The following is a 14365-nucleotide window of genomic DNA, read 5'->3' as shown; positions in this document are numbered from 1 at the left end:
TTTAAAGCTGGTTCTTTTGATCTTAAATTCTTAAGAAAAAAATTTAAAGCATTTTTCTCCAGTTATGGATAAACTGTGAACCCTTAGATATACAATTTAAAATCTTCGTTAAGAAAAGTTTAAACTTGTATTATCTCCATCCAAAAGTTTTAGTGACAAATAAACTAACACTAAAAGTGGATAAAATCGAATAATTTTTATAAAGACGAGTATTACTCATCCGGGAATACTACTAATTAATTATTGTACAGCTTTTCGATTTTCCAAAAATAGTGATTTTATTTTACTTTTTTTATTTAAAGTAATTTAGTTTAAACTAAGAGCTAAAAAAATATAAAAAATAAGTGAAATTTTAAGGCCTCAGACTTGTTTAAACTAAGTCCTTACTCGGATTTTTGAATGTTATTTTGATTTAAAAAAAAATAGTTTTAAGTTTAAAGTAAAAATTACGTAAAAAAATTATTATAAATTTAGTTTATTTGTATTAGGGTTGCCACCCATTTAAAAGTAACGGGTCAACTTTTTTAGTAAAATTTTCAGTATCATAATTAGTAGTACTGTCTGTTTAATCGAAACAAAAGATAAAACTTAATTAAGTTAATGAAGCGATAAGTGACTTTTATTATTAAGTTTCGTAACAAAAATGATTTGAATAATACAAAATGTCACTTTTATTTCAGTCGTTTTTATAATTATTCACAGAAAAAAAAACCTTTAAAACTTTTACGAAGCTTATTTAGTTTTAAATAAAAAACTATAAAACTAGTTTACAATAAATCAATTACATAAAACAACCTAGGAAGTTTTAATCATTTTAAAATGTTATTACAGAAGGTTATTCAAAATGATAGAAAAAAACAGTGACAACAGAAAATTGTAAACTTAAAATCATATAACACGGTGGACTTTATTTCAGCATTTTTAAGAAAATACATAAGGTAATAAAAAAAAATCTAAAAAATGACTGTATAAAATTTTTTAAGTTGTTATTAGATATGATTAACAATTCAAAAACAAAATTATTTAATATTTAAAGTAAAAGTTAGTTGATAACAGAAACTTCACGCTCGAATTCGTATTTCAAATTGAAGTTTTTATCATCAGTCTCGTCTGTAGTTTTCTCCCAAATGGACTGATTCCTCCACTCCAAGTACTGCTTCCTGACCAAGTGCACTGACCTTTTCGGCTGCCTGTCCCTGGTAAACAGCCCCTTGCGGTTGCCCTGCGCCCTCTTGGGTCCTTGGGCGGTGTGGAAGTCGGCGAAGTTCCACACCATGGATCCGGTGAGGTAGGGGTGTTGGAGTGTGCACAGTCGCTTGAACACGCCGAAGTGTTGCTGGATCAGCTCGTGTTGGTAGTCCTCGCTGTACATGAGTGGCGGGCTTGCGTGGAACCCTGAGACGGATCCGGCTCCGAACTCGGTGAGGATTATCGGTTTCTTCAACTTCTGCAAAATAAAACTGTGTGTAGGGGTTTGATGTGTTGCTCAGGCATAATAAATATAGTTTATGCGTTTGTTCTTGATAAATAATACATTTTTAGTGGTTTGTTCTAATTCTTTTTTTGAACAACTTTGTTAAAGTAATAATCCAGCTTCAATTAAGCTATTAAACTATGTATCAAACATATTTAAAGAACTATTAACCTATAATGTGATTTAAGTGATGCAATAGCATTACAATACTAAAGATTTAAATATGATAAGTTTGTTAACAACTATACCCACTACTTAAAAAAAAAAACTATACTAAAAATTTAAATAAGTTAAAGTCATTATAAATGTTTCTAATTCTTTGAATACCAACCTGATTCCATTTTTGAAAGTAGTCGGTGAGTCGCGCCTGTATGAGCTCAGTGTGGCCGTAATCGTTGTACCATGACTGGTAGTTGTTCACCGATATGACGTCACAATACTGACTTGCCATGTCGTGATCTGAACCGGCGTTGCAAGCGAACGTCACTGGTCTTGTGCTGTCAAGCTGGCGGGTGTACTCCATCACTTCCTATGGAAAATACAAAAAATTGTTTTTAACTCACAAGCTTTTTAAATATATTCTTTAGTTTTATATGTAAAGAAATTATTTCTTTGATGTTGATGTCGACTAAAGGCGTGTAATTACAACAAGAACAACTAACATTATATTTGAACAAAGTAACAAGATAAACAAGTTGTTGACACAATCTATTGATGTAAAAATTTTCTAAGCAAAAGTTTAGTAGGTGAACTAATTTAATTAAACCTTTTTCAAACTTATGCCGTGCTTTTAATACCTGAAAAAAACTAGTTTTAATTTGAATAACTTTTTAAAACACAAGTAAGCACTTTTTAAATAATAAAATATAAATTTTCTTATAATGTTTAAAGTTTTAGATTAATAATTTTGTAAAATTAAAATATTTAAATGTGTAAAATGTAGTTTTGAAAATATTACAAGGTTAAATAAAAACAGCTTAAATAGGACTTAAATATTAAAAACTAACGTCTAACAATGTTTATCTATAATAAGTTAAAATAGTTCAATTGAGTTCTTTAAAAGGTTGCTAGATTAAATGACAGATTATTAATCATATAGTGGAGAAATAAAGTTTAACAAATTTTTAGAACTTTTTCATTATACAATGAACTATAGGTAAGGTTAACAAACAACATATATTGAAAAACAACAACGTTACTTTTACTCTTCTTCTTCAGAACATGAAGATATAACATTTTTTTTATACAATTATGAAAATATTTTCTTATTTGAACTGAAGTAATTATTATTTATTTACAAAAAAAAGTTAAACATTAAATTATAAAAAAAATTTGAAAGTAAATTAACAAGTTTACTATTTAAGTTTTTTTAAAACAGCAAACCTCAGAACCAAAAATAAAATAAAAACATTATAAAACTGACAACTACTAACTATAAATTAGGGAACTATCAAAAATATACTATGATTTACAAAAATTATTCTAAGTTTAACTCATCAAATCAAAGTACAAATTATACTCATACTAAACATACTAACAAAAAAAAAATAAAACAAATGAGCCGAACAAATGAATTAAAATAATTATGTTACGTGATGTTAAAAAAATAAAAAGTTCAACAAACTTTAAAATAATTTGCAGTCGCTTCAGTGTTCGACTTGGGCTCGTTGGCAACCGACCACATGACAATGGACGGGTGGTTGTAGTCCCGTGACGTCATTTCACGCATGACCGCCTTGTGGTGCAGCATGGTGACGTCACTGAACGTTTCTTCGTACTTCATGCCGACGGCGGGGCACTCATCGATGACGACGACGCCCCGCTCGTCGCACATCCGCATCACCTCCTTGCTGTACGGGTAGTGGGAGGTTCTGAACGAGTTGGCCCCCAACCACTCCAGCAGGTTGAAGTCCTTGACGACGGAGGACCAATCGAAACCCTTCCCCCTCGTCACCCAGTCATCGTGCTTGCCCACGCCCAGGAAGTAGAAGGGCCGGTTGTTTATGAGGAACCTGGTGCCGTCCACCCGCACCGACCTGATACCAACCGGCAGCTGGTACTCGTCGCCATCCAACAATTTCACGTGGAGGTCGTACATGTGCCCCACGCTTCAGTCAGTTATAAAAAATTTTTGTAATACAGATTTTAGAGAACAACTTGTCGTGACTAATTTTTTTAAACTTAAAAAATATCTCTTGCATCTAAGGATTTTACTCTAGAGAACTAAATTTTTAAAGATATGTTCCTTGCATGATTAACAGTTTGATGAATAAAAAGTAAGCAATTCACAATGAAGTTTTAAATTATTGATTTTTTTCAAAAGACTAAAATTTTTTTAAGGTAAAAACATTTCCTAAATAAGATTTTTCCATGAGAAATACAGATTAGACTGCGAAGGTTTCATAATGATTATGTAAAAAGCTGTAAAAGGAAACATATATCAAAGTACTCAGTATTTTTAGCATTTTTAAGCATGGCCTTCCAGAAGACACCTATTGAACTTATCAAATTTAAACTCATATTTTTCAAAAGTTATTTTGAATATCAGGATGCAATAAAAACAACTAGCAGCTAGTTTTTAAACTAAGACAAATTTTAATTAAAACTGTCAATTCCCCACCCATGGCCTTTAACAATGAATGTGTAAAATATAAAAACAAATTCTATTTAATAACAATGAAGTTAAAGTAAATATAATTTCCACCAATAATTTTTTAATGCTTTAGAAATAAACTTATTTTGTGTCACAACTAAAATAATTGAAGATATGGACCACCATGACTTTTTTCTTTTTATAACTTGGTAAAAACAAGTAAACTTTGAATTTAAAAAATAAAATAAAAGTAATTAAAAATATACTCTTATATGTGTACTGAATTTAATTAAGATTAGTAGTAACTATTAGTTAATTTAATAAATAATAAGTAATATGCTATGAATTGCTAGTAAATATTAAATTATGCTTTATTTTCACCAAAATTAGCTTGTAAATAATAATAGGGAAACCACCTAAAATTTTTAATTTTTACATATCAGGAATTAAAGCTTATAGTTTAACTCGAAATAATAATTTGTACAAAACTTTAAACTGAAGTTTTAGAAATATTTTTTTCTAAAATATATATAAAACTTAAGCATCATTAACAAATATAAAAAACTCCACATAAATGCGATTTTAAAAAATTGAAGTGTTGCGCTTTTTAGCATATAGTTTTTTTTAACTTAAATACTTATAAGAACAAAAAAGGTTTTGTAACACACCGTAATACTTAATTTAAAAAATTTGTAAATTTTTGTCTAACATTTATTTAGAATTGTTTACTTAAATAAAACTTTTGGTTTTATGGCAATTCAAATACCGAAAACAACTCAAATTAACAAAAAAAAAACTTAATTAAATGCCAGAACTCAAAAAATAATAAATATTCAAAAAAAGAACTAAATGTGTAAGTAGATTTAATTAATATGTACAAAAAATTTATTTGTTTTTACTTTTATAGAACAAGGAAAAAGTAAAATGTTGTGAAATTCAAGACTTTTTTTTTTACATAGTGCAGCCATCGAGCTGCACTTTGTAGTAAGATTTTTTTTACTTATAAAGGATTGCCGACCCCTGCTTAATTTTTAGTTTAGTAATGCTCAAGTGGATAATATAAACTAAATAGTTTGGTGCATAAATGAATAAATGATTCTAATTTTCAATGTTTGCTTTTTTTTTCCAATTTTATTAAATATTGCTTGCTGGAGTTTTTTCTAACAATGGCACTTAAAAAACATTCAGTTGACATATAAATTATTTTGAAATTTTACCACTGTAACATATAAAGATAATAAGACCAAATATAATAAAACAATATACAACTTTAAACTTTATAGTTATACACGTTTTGCATAATAAGTTAATTTTAGTCTTAGTTTAAATAAAATCACTACATTGTTAAAAAGTTGTTAGCCTTTTTATTTAATAATTGATTATTTCAAACATTACATTTATATTATGGTTTTTACCAAAATTAAATTTAACTATGATAAATAGTTTTAGTTAAACATTTAACAGTTTTAGGAATAAAACAGCAAGTTTTATTTTATCTTTTATAATTCTTCATTTTTTAACAATGTGAAAAAACAATCATTTTAGTTTAAACAGAACTTTTTACTTTTAATGATTAGTTTATTTTTATCAAAAAAAAATTGCGTTATTCAATTTGAATTAATCTCATTTGCAATTTAATCTAAATTTCTAGTATATTTTCTATGCTTGATTATGGGGTTTCTCATAACTCGTTTAGCTTGATGTTTAAACTGAATATATAAAGTTTACAAGGTTACTAGCGCACGTACAGTAAAATACTTTTTACTATTATTTATATTACTAAAATATTTCAAGTTTAAAACTTTTAGTTAGTTTATTGAATAAGCTTTAAGAAAAAGTTTATACAAACTTAAATTATTTATAAACTTAAGTATTATCAAAAGAGATTTCAGTTCTGATAGAAACTTTGTGAAATAATAATTTATTTTAAGTTACTAGTGTGGTAATTTAGGTTACCAAAAAAAAACTGGCAACAAGTAAGTCCAACCCGAGTCCCCGGATTTGAACAATGATTATTAAACTATGATGATACTATTGTTTTACACGTAAAATTTCATACTTTAAACTTACTTTCAGAGTAAACAACTTACTTTCAGAGTAAACAAAGTAAACTAAAATGTGCGCTTGAAGGGTGCTAAAAGACCGTGAAACACAGTCATCAATAGCAGATATATACTAGAGTTTTAATTAAGATCTTAATTTAAATTTATGTACTATAATTTTTAACTTTTTTTGATTATATTTATATTTTTGAAAGTTTCTATTACTAGTTTATTAACACAAGGCTACTATACTTTTCATTCAAATAAGCTTAGAAGGAAGATAAAGCTGCTCATTTTACATAAAACATTAACGCAAATATTGATATTTGAGAAAAATTTCCTTTCAAAAGCTGCATAAGAAGCTCAAATATACTTTTTAATACTTGATTTTTTTTTTGTTTAAAACAAATAGTAAAAAAGTACTTATTTAATGTTTTGCTTATCAAAAGTTTTAATTTTTTTTATTAAGCAAAATTTGGATTTACCAAGCTTTAATTAACTTTAATAACAAAGTACGTGTAAATTTTACTACTTTTTGTTATAAAATGCTTATAAATATAAGTCATTTTTAAAATATTTACTTTAAGTCATAACGACAGTAATTTAAAAGTACTTTTGGAAATATTAAAGTAAATAAGAGTTAAGGTTGTCATTTTTGCATATTTCAAGTAAAAATCGACATATTAAACTAATCCTTCTTTTTAAGATGAAAATAATAGTACAGAAACTTAAAGTTTAAATTTTACAGCGAAAAACCTAAAGATGGATGATAAGTATTGTTTTTTGCTTAATATTCTTATATATCTTTGTAGGTTACTGATAAAATGCGCAAACTAGTTTTAAGAATCTATTTTGATAAAGACTGAATATAGTACTAATAAATAATAATGATCTAGTTGGTATATTTTAATATAATTACAATTGTATTTTAGTTCTGATTGAAACTTTTTGAAAGCGTAAATTTTATAAATTACTTGTATAGTATATCAAGTTAAATAAAAATGAGCAACAAGTAACCCAAATCGCTAGCTTTCAACGCACAGACTTCAACCGCTACACTACCGTTCCACAGTCGCATCTACTAACTTCTAAAATATAAACTCAACTATCTGATATTTTCTATCTTTTTATGTTCAAAACTTGTTTTTATTGTTTTAAAAGTGATTATAAGTTCATTAACATGTTTAAAAAGTTTCTGTTAGTTTGGAGTTTAAAACTTATACAGCTTTTATACTGCATGAAAACACATTAACTAAAGTTTTATTTTTGTAAAGTTTCAAAAAATAGTCTTAACTCTTTATGTTGCATAATAACTAAATTTAAGAGTAAACACAACTAACAAAAAATGTGACCAACATGGGATTCGAACCTAGTACTAAAAGACTACATGATGCACCTTCCTACTGCTGTGCTACGAAGACTTTTGATTACGGTGCTTAATTTAATTACATATCTTGTATTGTATATCTTTTTTGCTTGTTTTTATATTATATTTTTTACTTTAATTAGTAATATAGTATCTTCCTAAAGCGGACATGCTTAGCAAAACTTCAAAAAGTTTTATTGTTAAGTACGGCAAAAGACAACGACGATCTTCAAATGTCAATCTTAGTAGGTTTGCTTCTTTAATAAAATAGTACTCTCGTGAATTAAAATGAACAAAGTTATATGGTTAACATTATGAATTATGTTATAATCATCTAACAGGTATTGTTCAACTAATCAACGTAAAAACTAAATTTAACAAGAAGGAAAAAAAAAAAGTTACTACCAAGATTCGAACCAATAACGTCTGCAGTTCCAACCTGACGCTCTACCGACAGAGCCATTTGCGTTCTTATCATCGCAACTGATTTTGACTTAATAAACTTGATTATCTAAATTTAATGTTTTAAAAATATACTGTAAAAATAGCAAATTTATTTCGTTAATTGATTCTAAATAAGCTCATGCCAGTTTTAATACTTTGGATATAAAACTTTCTTTCATAAATTAGCTTTGTATAAAACTAAATGATCTACAACTGTTCAAAATTAATTAAGCTGTGTTTGCTGTGTTGCTATAACCTTAATTTTTTATTCTATTTATAATCAAAAAGACAACTTTTTATAATTTCTTCTTAAATTTAAGAATACTAGTTTTCGTAGTTATTTTCTCAACTCAGCAATATACTACTGACTAGTTTACTGTTCAGCTCTTCTTAAGTAAGGAAATACTACTTATTTCTAACTTCATTTAAGCATACAAAAACAACTTGAAAAAAATTAAATGCAAAAAGAAAGTTTATTCCTTATCTTGCTTTATTTTAATGCGTTCGAATCTTAAAAAAAAACTTTTAAAATGTATTTGAAAACTGCAACGAAATCTAATATAATGTAAACTAACTGATATAATGACTTTTTAGGTTGCTAGTATTAGTGAAACTAAGCAATACTACAAAAAGAGAAAACAGATAGCTTTTAGTAATATACAACTTATTGACAATTTTTGACCTGTTATCAAACAAATATGTTGAACAAACGGTTTATAGGCTAAACGTCAACTAGATGAAACTGTCAGTAAGTCAATAAGTTCATATAAATATCACACATGTTTTTTACACGAAAAATACTACAATTACTTTTATATCTTAGAAAATTACATGCTTTCGAAGTTATTTATCAAACACCTATTTTGGTTCTTAAGTAAGAAAATTAAAAACTAAACTTTGCTTATACTTTTCTTTCTAGTAATAAATAGTAAAAACCATTTAATTTAAACTTAATTTAAAACAAATGTTATGAAATTCTCAGGTTTTTTAAGCTCAAACTAAACGAAGTTTGTTTTATTTTGTTTTATTACTTATTTTTTATTAAAATTTAAACCGAAATTTTTTAAGACTTAACTTTTATTACATGCGGTATATCAAGTAAAATATATTTAAAACAGTTTACTTCAAATTAGTAGACGAAATGTTGAGGTTTTTAAAGCTCTAACTTGAAGAAAAAATATCTACGTGCTGCTTGATTACACATAAATTAAGAATTAAAACTTTCAACCGCTAGGTGGCGCCACCGAATCACAGACTTCTCCAGAGATTGCACCATAACCGTTCTAAAAAAATTTAAATTAAAAAAATTTGCTTGTTTTTTCACCACACGGTGTCTCTGCGACCATGCCGTCCCTATCCCCCACCCACCAACCCCTTAAATTTAGCCTTGACTCATACTTAGCCAAATTATTTTTTTCACTTAAAACACCTATGTACGTAATATACCCTTTCAAATGCATTTTTATCAATTTTCTACAATTTGCAACATTTTTTTTTTTTTGTTACTATGCAAACTATAACTATCATTTCTTTTTAATTTATACTATTGTTTTATTTGTAGCCCATATTAATAACATTTAAGTCCCTAGCAGGCCATACTCTTTTTCACCACATTTACATTATAAACTTATACATAAGCATAACATTATACTTTATTATTTTCTTAATTAGCTTTTAGCCAACATAATTATATGTTTTTAATTTAAACTAGCTTAAAAAATTCAATACTGAATTTTGCTCAATCAGCATTGCTTTTTTGTTTGAAAGAGTGACAAGCTCTAAATAAAATTACTAAGCCCACTTAAAACTTTAAAATATAGTAGTTATATGTAAGATGTTATATATAAGATGTAGTATGTCATAAGAAAATATTATTAAAACTTTAATTTATTTTTAACAGAAATAAATTTCAATCCCTGAACTTTTCTTGAAGTGCAAAAATTCAGTCTATAAAAGAAACAATTTCTGGATCAACTGTTTGGAGAGCAACAAAATATATATTACTTTGAATTTAGCTGTTTAAAACCCTGTCTGTAGGCAGTGCTTAAAAGAGTTTAATGCCGTTATGTATGCGCTAAAAAAAGAATTTAAATAAATTTTAAAGTATTCTATTCGATTAAACAACTTTTGATCTTGCTGAATAAAAAAAGGAGCCCTTGAAGCCTATATTATTGAACCATGTATGGTTCGTACTACAAGATAAGTTCGGAGTAGTTGACTACTTGAGACCAGGTTGTCTTTTAATACAAATGAGGGAACTTTCTATGGGGAAACTGTTTGACAGTAAAAAAAGCACTGGGTATTATTTGACTTCTTGGAGTATATACAAATAGATAAGTATACTTTAATTAAACAAGACACAACAAATGAATAGCAATCTTTTTATTTTTAAAGCAAAACTGCACAAAACTGCACAAGACAATAAAATTGTCTCTTTAATTACTCCAATCCAAGTAAGCCCATGTTTGAAGAAAATTAACTTACTTCAAAAGTTGTTACAACAGGTATTACAGAATTATTGAAGTACTGTTTGTTTAATCGAAACAAAAGATAAAACTTAATTAAGTTAATGAAGCGATAAGTGACTTTTATTATTAAGTATCGTAACAAAAATGATTTGAATAATACAAAATGTCACTTTTATTTCAGTCGTTTTTATAATTATTCACAGAAAAAAAACCTTTAAAACTTTTACGAAGCTTATTTAGTTTAACATAAAAAACTATAAAACTAGTTTACAATAAATCAATTACATAAAACAACCTAGGAAGTTGTAACAAGTAGTTTAAAAAATGTAACTACAGAAGGTTACTCAAATGATAGAAAAAAAAAGTGACAACAGAAAATTGTAAACTTAAAATCATAATATAACACGGTGGACTTTACCTCAACATTTTTAAGAAAATACATAAGGTAATAAAAAAAAATCTAAAAAATGACTGTATAAATTATTTTAAGTTGTTAACAGATATGATTAAATATTCAAAACAAAATTATTTAATATTTAAAGTAAAAGTTAGTTGATAACAGAAACTTCACGCTCGAATTCGTATTTCAAATTGAAGTTTTTATAATTAATCTTGTCTGTAGTTTTCTCCCAAATGGACTGATTCCTCCACTCCAAGTACTGCCTCCTCACCAAGTGCGCTGAACTTTTCGGCTGCCTGTCCCTGGTAAACAGCCCCTTGCGGTTACCCTGCGCCCTCTTGGGTCCTTGGGCGGTCTGGAAGTCGGCGAAGTTCCACACCATGGATCCTGTTAGGTAGGGGTGTTGTATTGTGCACAGTCGCTTGAACACGCCGAAGTGTTGCTGGATCAGCTCGTGTTGGTAGTCCTCGCTGTACATGAGTGGCGGGTTTGCGTGGAATCCTGAGACGGATCCGGCTCCGAATTCGGTGAGGATTATCGGTTTCTTCAATTTCTGCAAAATAAAACTGTATGTAGGGTTTGGTGTGTTGCTCAGGCATAATAAATGTAGTTTATGCGTTTGTTCTTGGAAAATAATACATTTTCAGTGGTTTGTTCTAATTCTTTTTTTGAACAACTTTGTTAAAGTAATATTCCAGCTTCAATTAAGCTATTAAACTATGTATCAAACATATTTAAAGAATTATTAAACTATAATGTGATTTAAGTGATGCAGTAGCATTACAATACTAAAGATTTAAATATGATAAGTTTGTTAACAACTATACCCACTACTTAAAAAAAAACTATACTAAAAATTTAAACAAGTTGAAGCCATTATAAATGTTTCTAATTCTTTGAAAACCAACCTGATTCCATTTTTGAAAGTAGTCGGTGAGTCGCGCCTGTATGAGCTCAGTGTGGCCGTAATCGTTGTACCATGACTGGTAGTTGTTCACCGATATGACGTCACAATACTGACTTGCCATGTCGTGATCTGAACCGGCGTTGCAAGCGAACGTCACTGGTCTTGTGCTGTCAAGTTGGCGGGTGTACTCCATCACTTCCTATGGAAAATACAAAAAATTGTTTTTAACTCACAAGCTTTTTAAATATATTCTTTAGTTTTTTATGTAAAGTAATCGTTTCTTTGATGTTGATGTCGACTAAAGGCGTGTAATTACAACAAGAAAAACTAACATTATATTTGAACAAAGTAACAAGATAAACAAGTTGTTGACACAATCTATTGATGTAAAAATTTTCAAAGCAAAAGTTTAGTAGGTGAACTAATTTAATTAAACCTTTTTCAAACTTATGCCGTGCTTTCAATGCCTGAAAAAACTAGTTTTATTTTGAATAACTTTTTAAAAATGCACAAGTAAGCACTTTTTAAATAATTAAATATAAATTTTCTTATAATGTTTAAAGTTTTAGATTAATAATTTTGTTAAATTAAAATATTTAAATGTGTAAAATGTAGTTTTGAAATATTACAAGGTTAAATAAAAACAGCTTAAATAGGACTTAAATATTGAAAACTAACGTCTTACAATGTTTATCTATAATATGTTAAAATAGTTCAATTGAGTTCTTTAAAAGGTTGCTAGATTAAATGACAGATTATTTTTTTTAGTCATATAGTGGAGAAATAAAGTTTAACAAATTTTTAGAATTTTTTCAATATTCTATGAATATATATAGGTAAGATTAACAAAAAACATATATTGAAAAACAACAACGTTACTTTTACTCTTCTTCTTCAGAACATAAAGATATAACATTTTCTTTAATACAATTATGAAAATATTTTCTTATTTGAACTGAAGTACTTATTATTTATTTACAAAAAAAAAGTTAAACATTAAATTATAAAAAAAATATTTAAAGTAAATTAACAAGTTTACTATTTAAGTTTTTTTAAAACAGCAAACCTCAGAACCAAAAAATAAAATAAAAACATTATAAAATTGACAACTACTAACTATAAATTAGGGAACTTTTAAACATATACTAAGAACGAACATATTTTACAAAAATTATTCTAAACCTAACTCATCAAATCAAAGTACAAATAATACTCATACTAAACCTACTAACACAAAAAAAAGTTTTTATTAACATGTAAAAACGAATGAGCCAAACAAATGAATTAAAATAATTATATTACGTGATGTTAACAAAATAAAAAGTTCAACAAACTTTAAAATAATTAGCAGTCGCTTCAGTGTTCGACTTGGGCTCGTTGGCAACCGACCACATGACAACGGACGGGTGGTTGTAGTCCCGTGACGTCATTTCACGCATGACCGCCTTGTGGTGCAGCATGGTGACGTCACTGAACGTTTCTTCGTACTTCATGCCGACGGCGGGACACTCATTGATGACGACGACGCCCCGTTTGTCGCACATCCGCATCACCTCCTCGCTGTACGGGTAGTGGGAGGTCCTGAACGAGTTGACCCCCAACCACTCCAGCAGGTTGAAGTCCTTGACGACGGAGGACCAATCGAAACCCTTCCCCCTCGTCACCCAGTCCTCGTGCTTGCCGACGCCCAGAAAGTAGAAGGGCCGGTTGTTAATGAGGAACCTGGTGCCGTCCACCCGCACCTGATACCAACCAGCAGCTGGTACTCGTCGCCATCTGACAATTTCACGTGAAGGTTGTACATGTGCCCCACGCTTCTGTTCATCCCCACCGACCACCACAGCTTCGGTCGAACAACTTCGATCCGGCCAATTTCAGATTTAGACTAATTTTTACCGATTTAGCGTGACACTTTTTTAAAGTAAGGAAATTTCCTTTAGAAATCATTTAGGGTATTAAGTGTTATTATGTTTAGTGCAGCGAGGAAATAATATATAAAAATTGTAAAATAAAAGTTATAATCAACTCAATAACTTGTAAAATAAAAGTTATTATCAACTCAATAACTTGTAAAACATAATTCTACTATGAATATATGGATAGTAACTTATAGCTTAAAGCTAAGTTTTAGTCATGAGAAAATTTGAATTAACTTTAAATAAACAAACAATAAAATATGTGAACAAACTGCTAAATTTTTTAATCTAAAAAGTAATTGGTAAAAAACTTCAAAATTATAAAATAAACCAACTAAGCTCTAAAAACATAGCTAATGTGAACAAATTTAAACAAACAGCTAAGTTGAATTAAACTTTAATGTTTAAACTGTTTTTTTTTTAATGAATTTCACGTGGAGGTCGTACATGTGCCCCACGCTTCAGTCAGTTATAAAAAATTTTTGTAATACAGATTTTAGAGAACAACTTGTCGTGACTAATTTTTTTAAACTTAAAAAATATCTCTTGCATCTAAGGATTTTACTCTAGAGAACTAAATTTTTAAAGATATGTTCCTTGCATGATTAACAGTTTGATGAATAAAAAGTAAGCAATTCACAATGAAGTTTTAAATTATTGATTTTTTTCAAAAGACTAAAATTTTTTTAAGGTAAAAACATTTCCTAAATAAGATTTTTCCATGAGAAATACAGATTAGACTGCGAAGGTTTCAT

At 28.3% G+C, this 14365-nt stretch overlaps 2 protein-coding genes across 2 annotated transcripts; both read right to left on the bottom strand.

Annotated features, from left to right (window-relative positions):
* Positions 1-1042: 1042 nt before the first annotated feature.
* LOC145842396 (beta-glucuronidase-like) lies at positions 1043-3572 on the bottom strand. Its single transcript, XM_082949827.1, has 3 exons — positions 3099-3572; positions 1806-2003; positions 1043-1447 (listed from the first exon to the last, which is right to left on the bottom strand). The coding sequence occupies exons 1-3, from the start codon at positions 3570-3572 to the stop codon at positions 1043-1045; spliced, it is 1077 nt and encodes a 358-aa protein (XP_082805953.1).
* A 7363-nt stretch (positions 3573-10935) lies between these two features.
* On the bottom strand, positions 10936-14365 carry LOC145842394 (beta-glucuronidase-like). Its single transcript, XM_082949823.1, has 4 exons — positions 14343-14365; positions 13029-13551; positions 11696-11893; positions 10936-11340 (listed from the first exon to the last, which is right to left on the bottom strand). The coding sequence occupies exons 1-4, from the start codon at positions 14363-14365 to the stop codon at positions 10936-10938; spliced, it is 1149 nt and encodes a 382-aa protein (XP_082805949.1).

The sequence above is a fragment of the Thalia democratica genome, chromosome 8 (genome assembly GCF_965202585.1).
Source record: "Thalia democratica chromosome 8, ktThaDemo2.hap1.1, whole genome shotgun sequence".
NCBI lineage: Eukaryota > Metazoa > Chordata > Thaliacea > Salpida > Salpidae > Thalia > Thalia democratica.
This window is presented reverse-complemented; position numbering and strand designations above follow the sequence as displayed.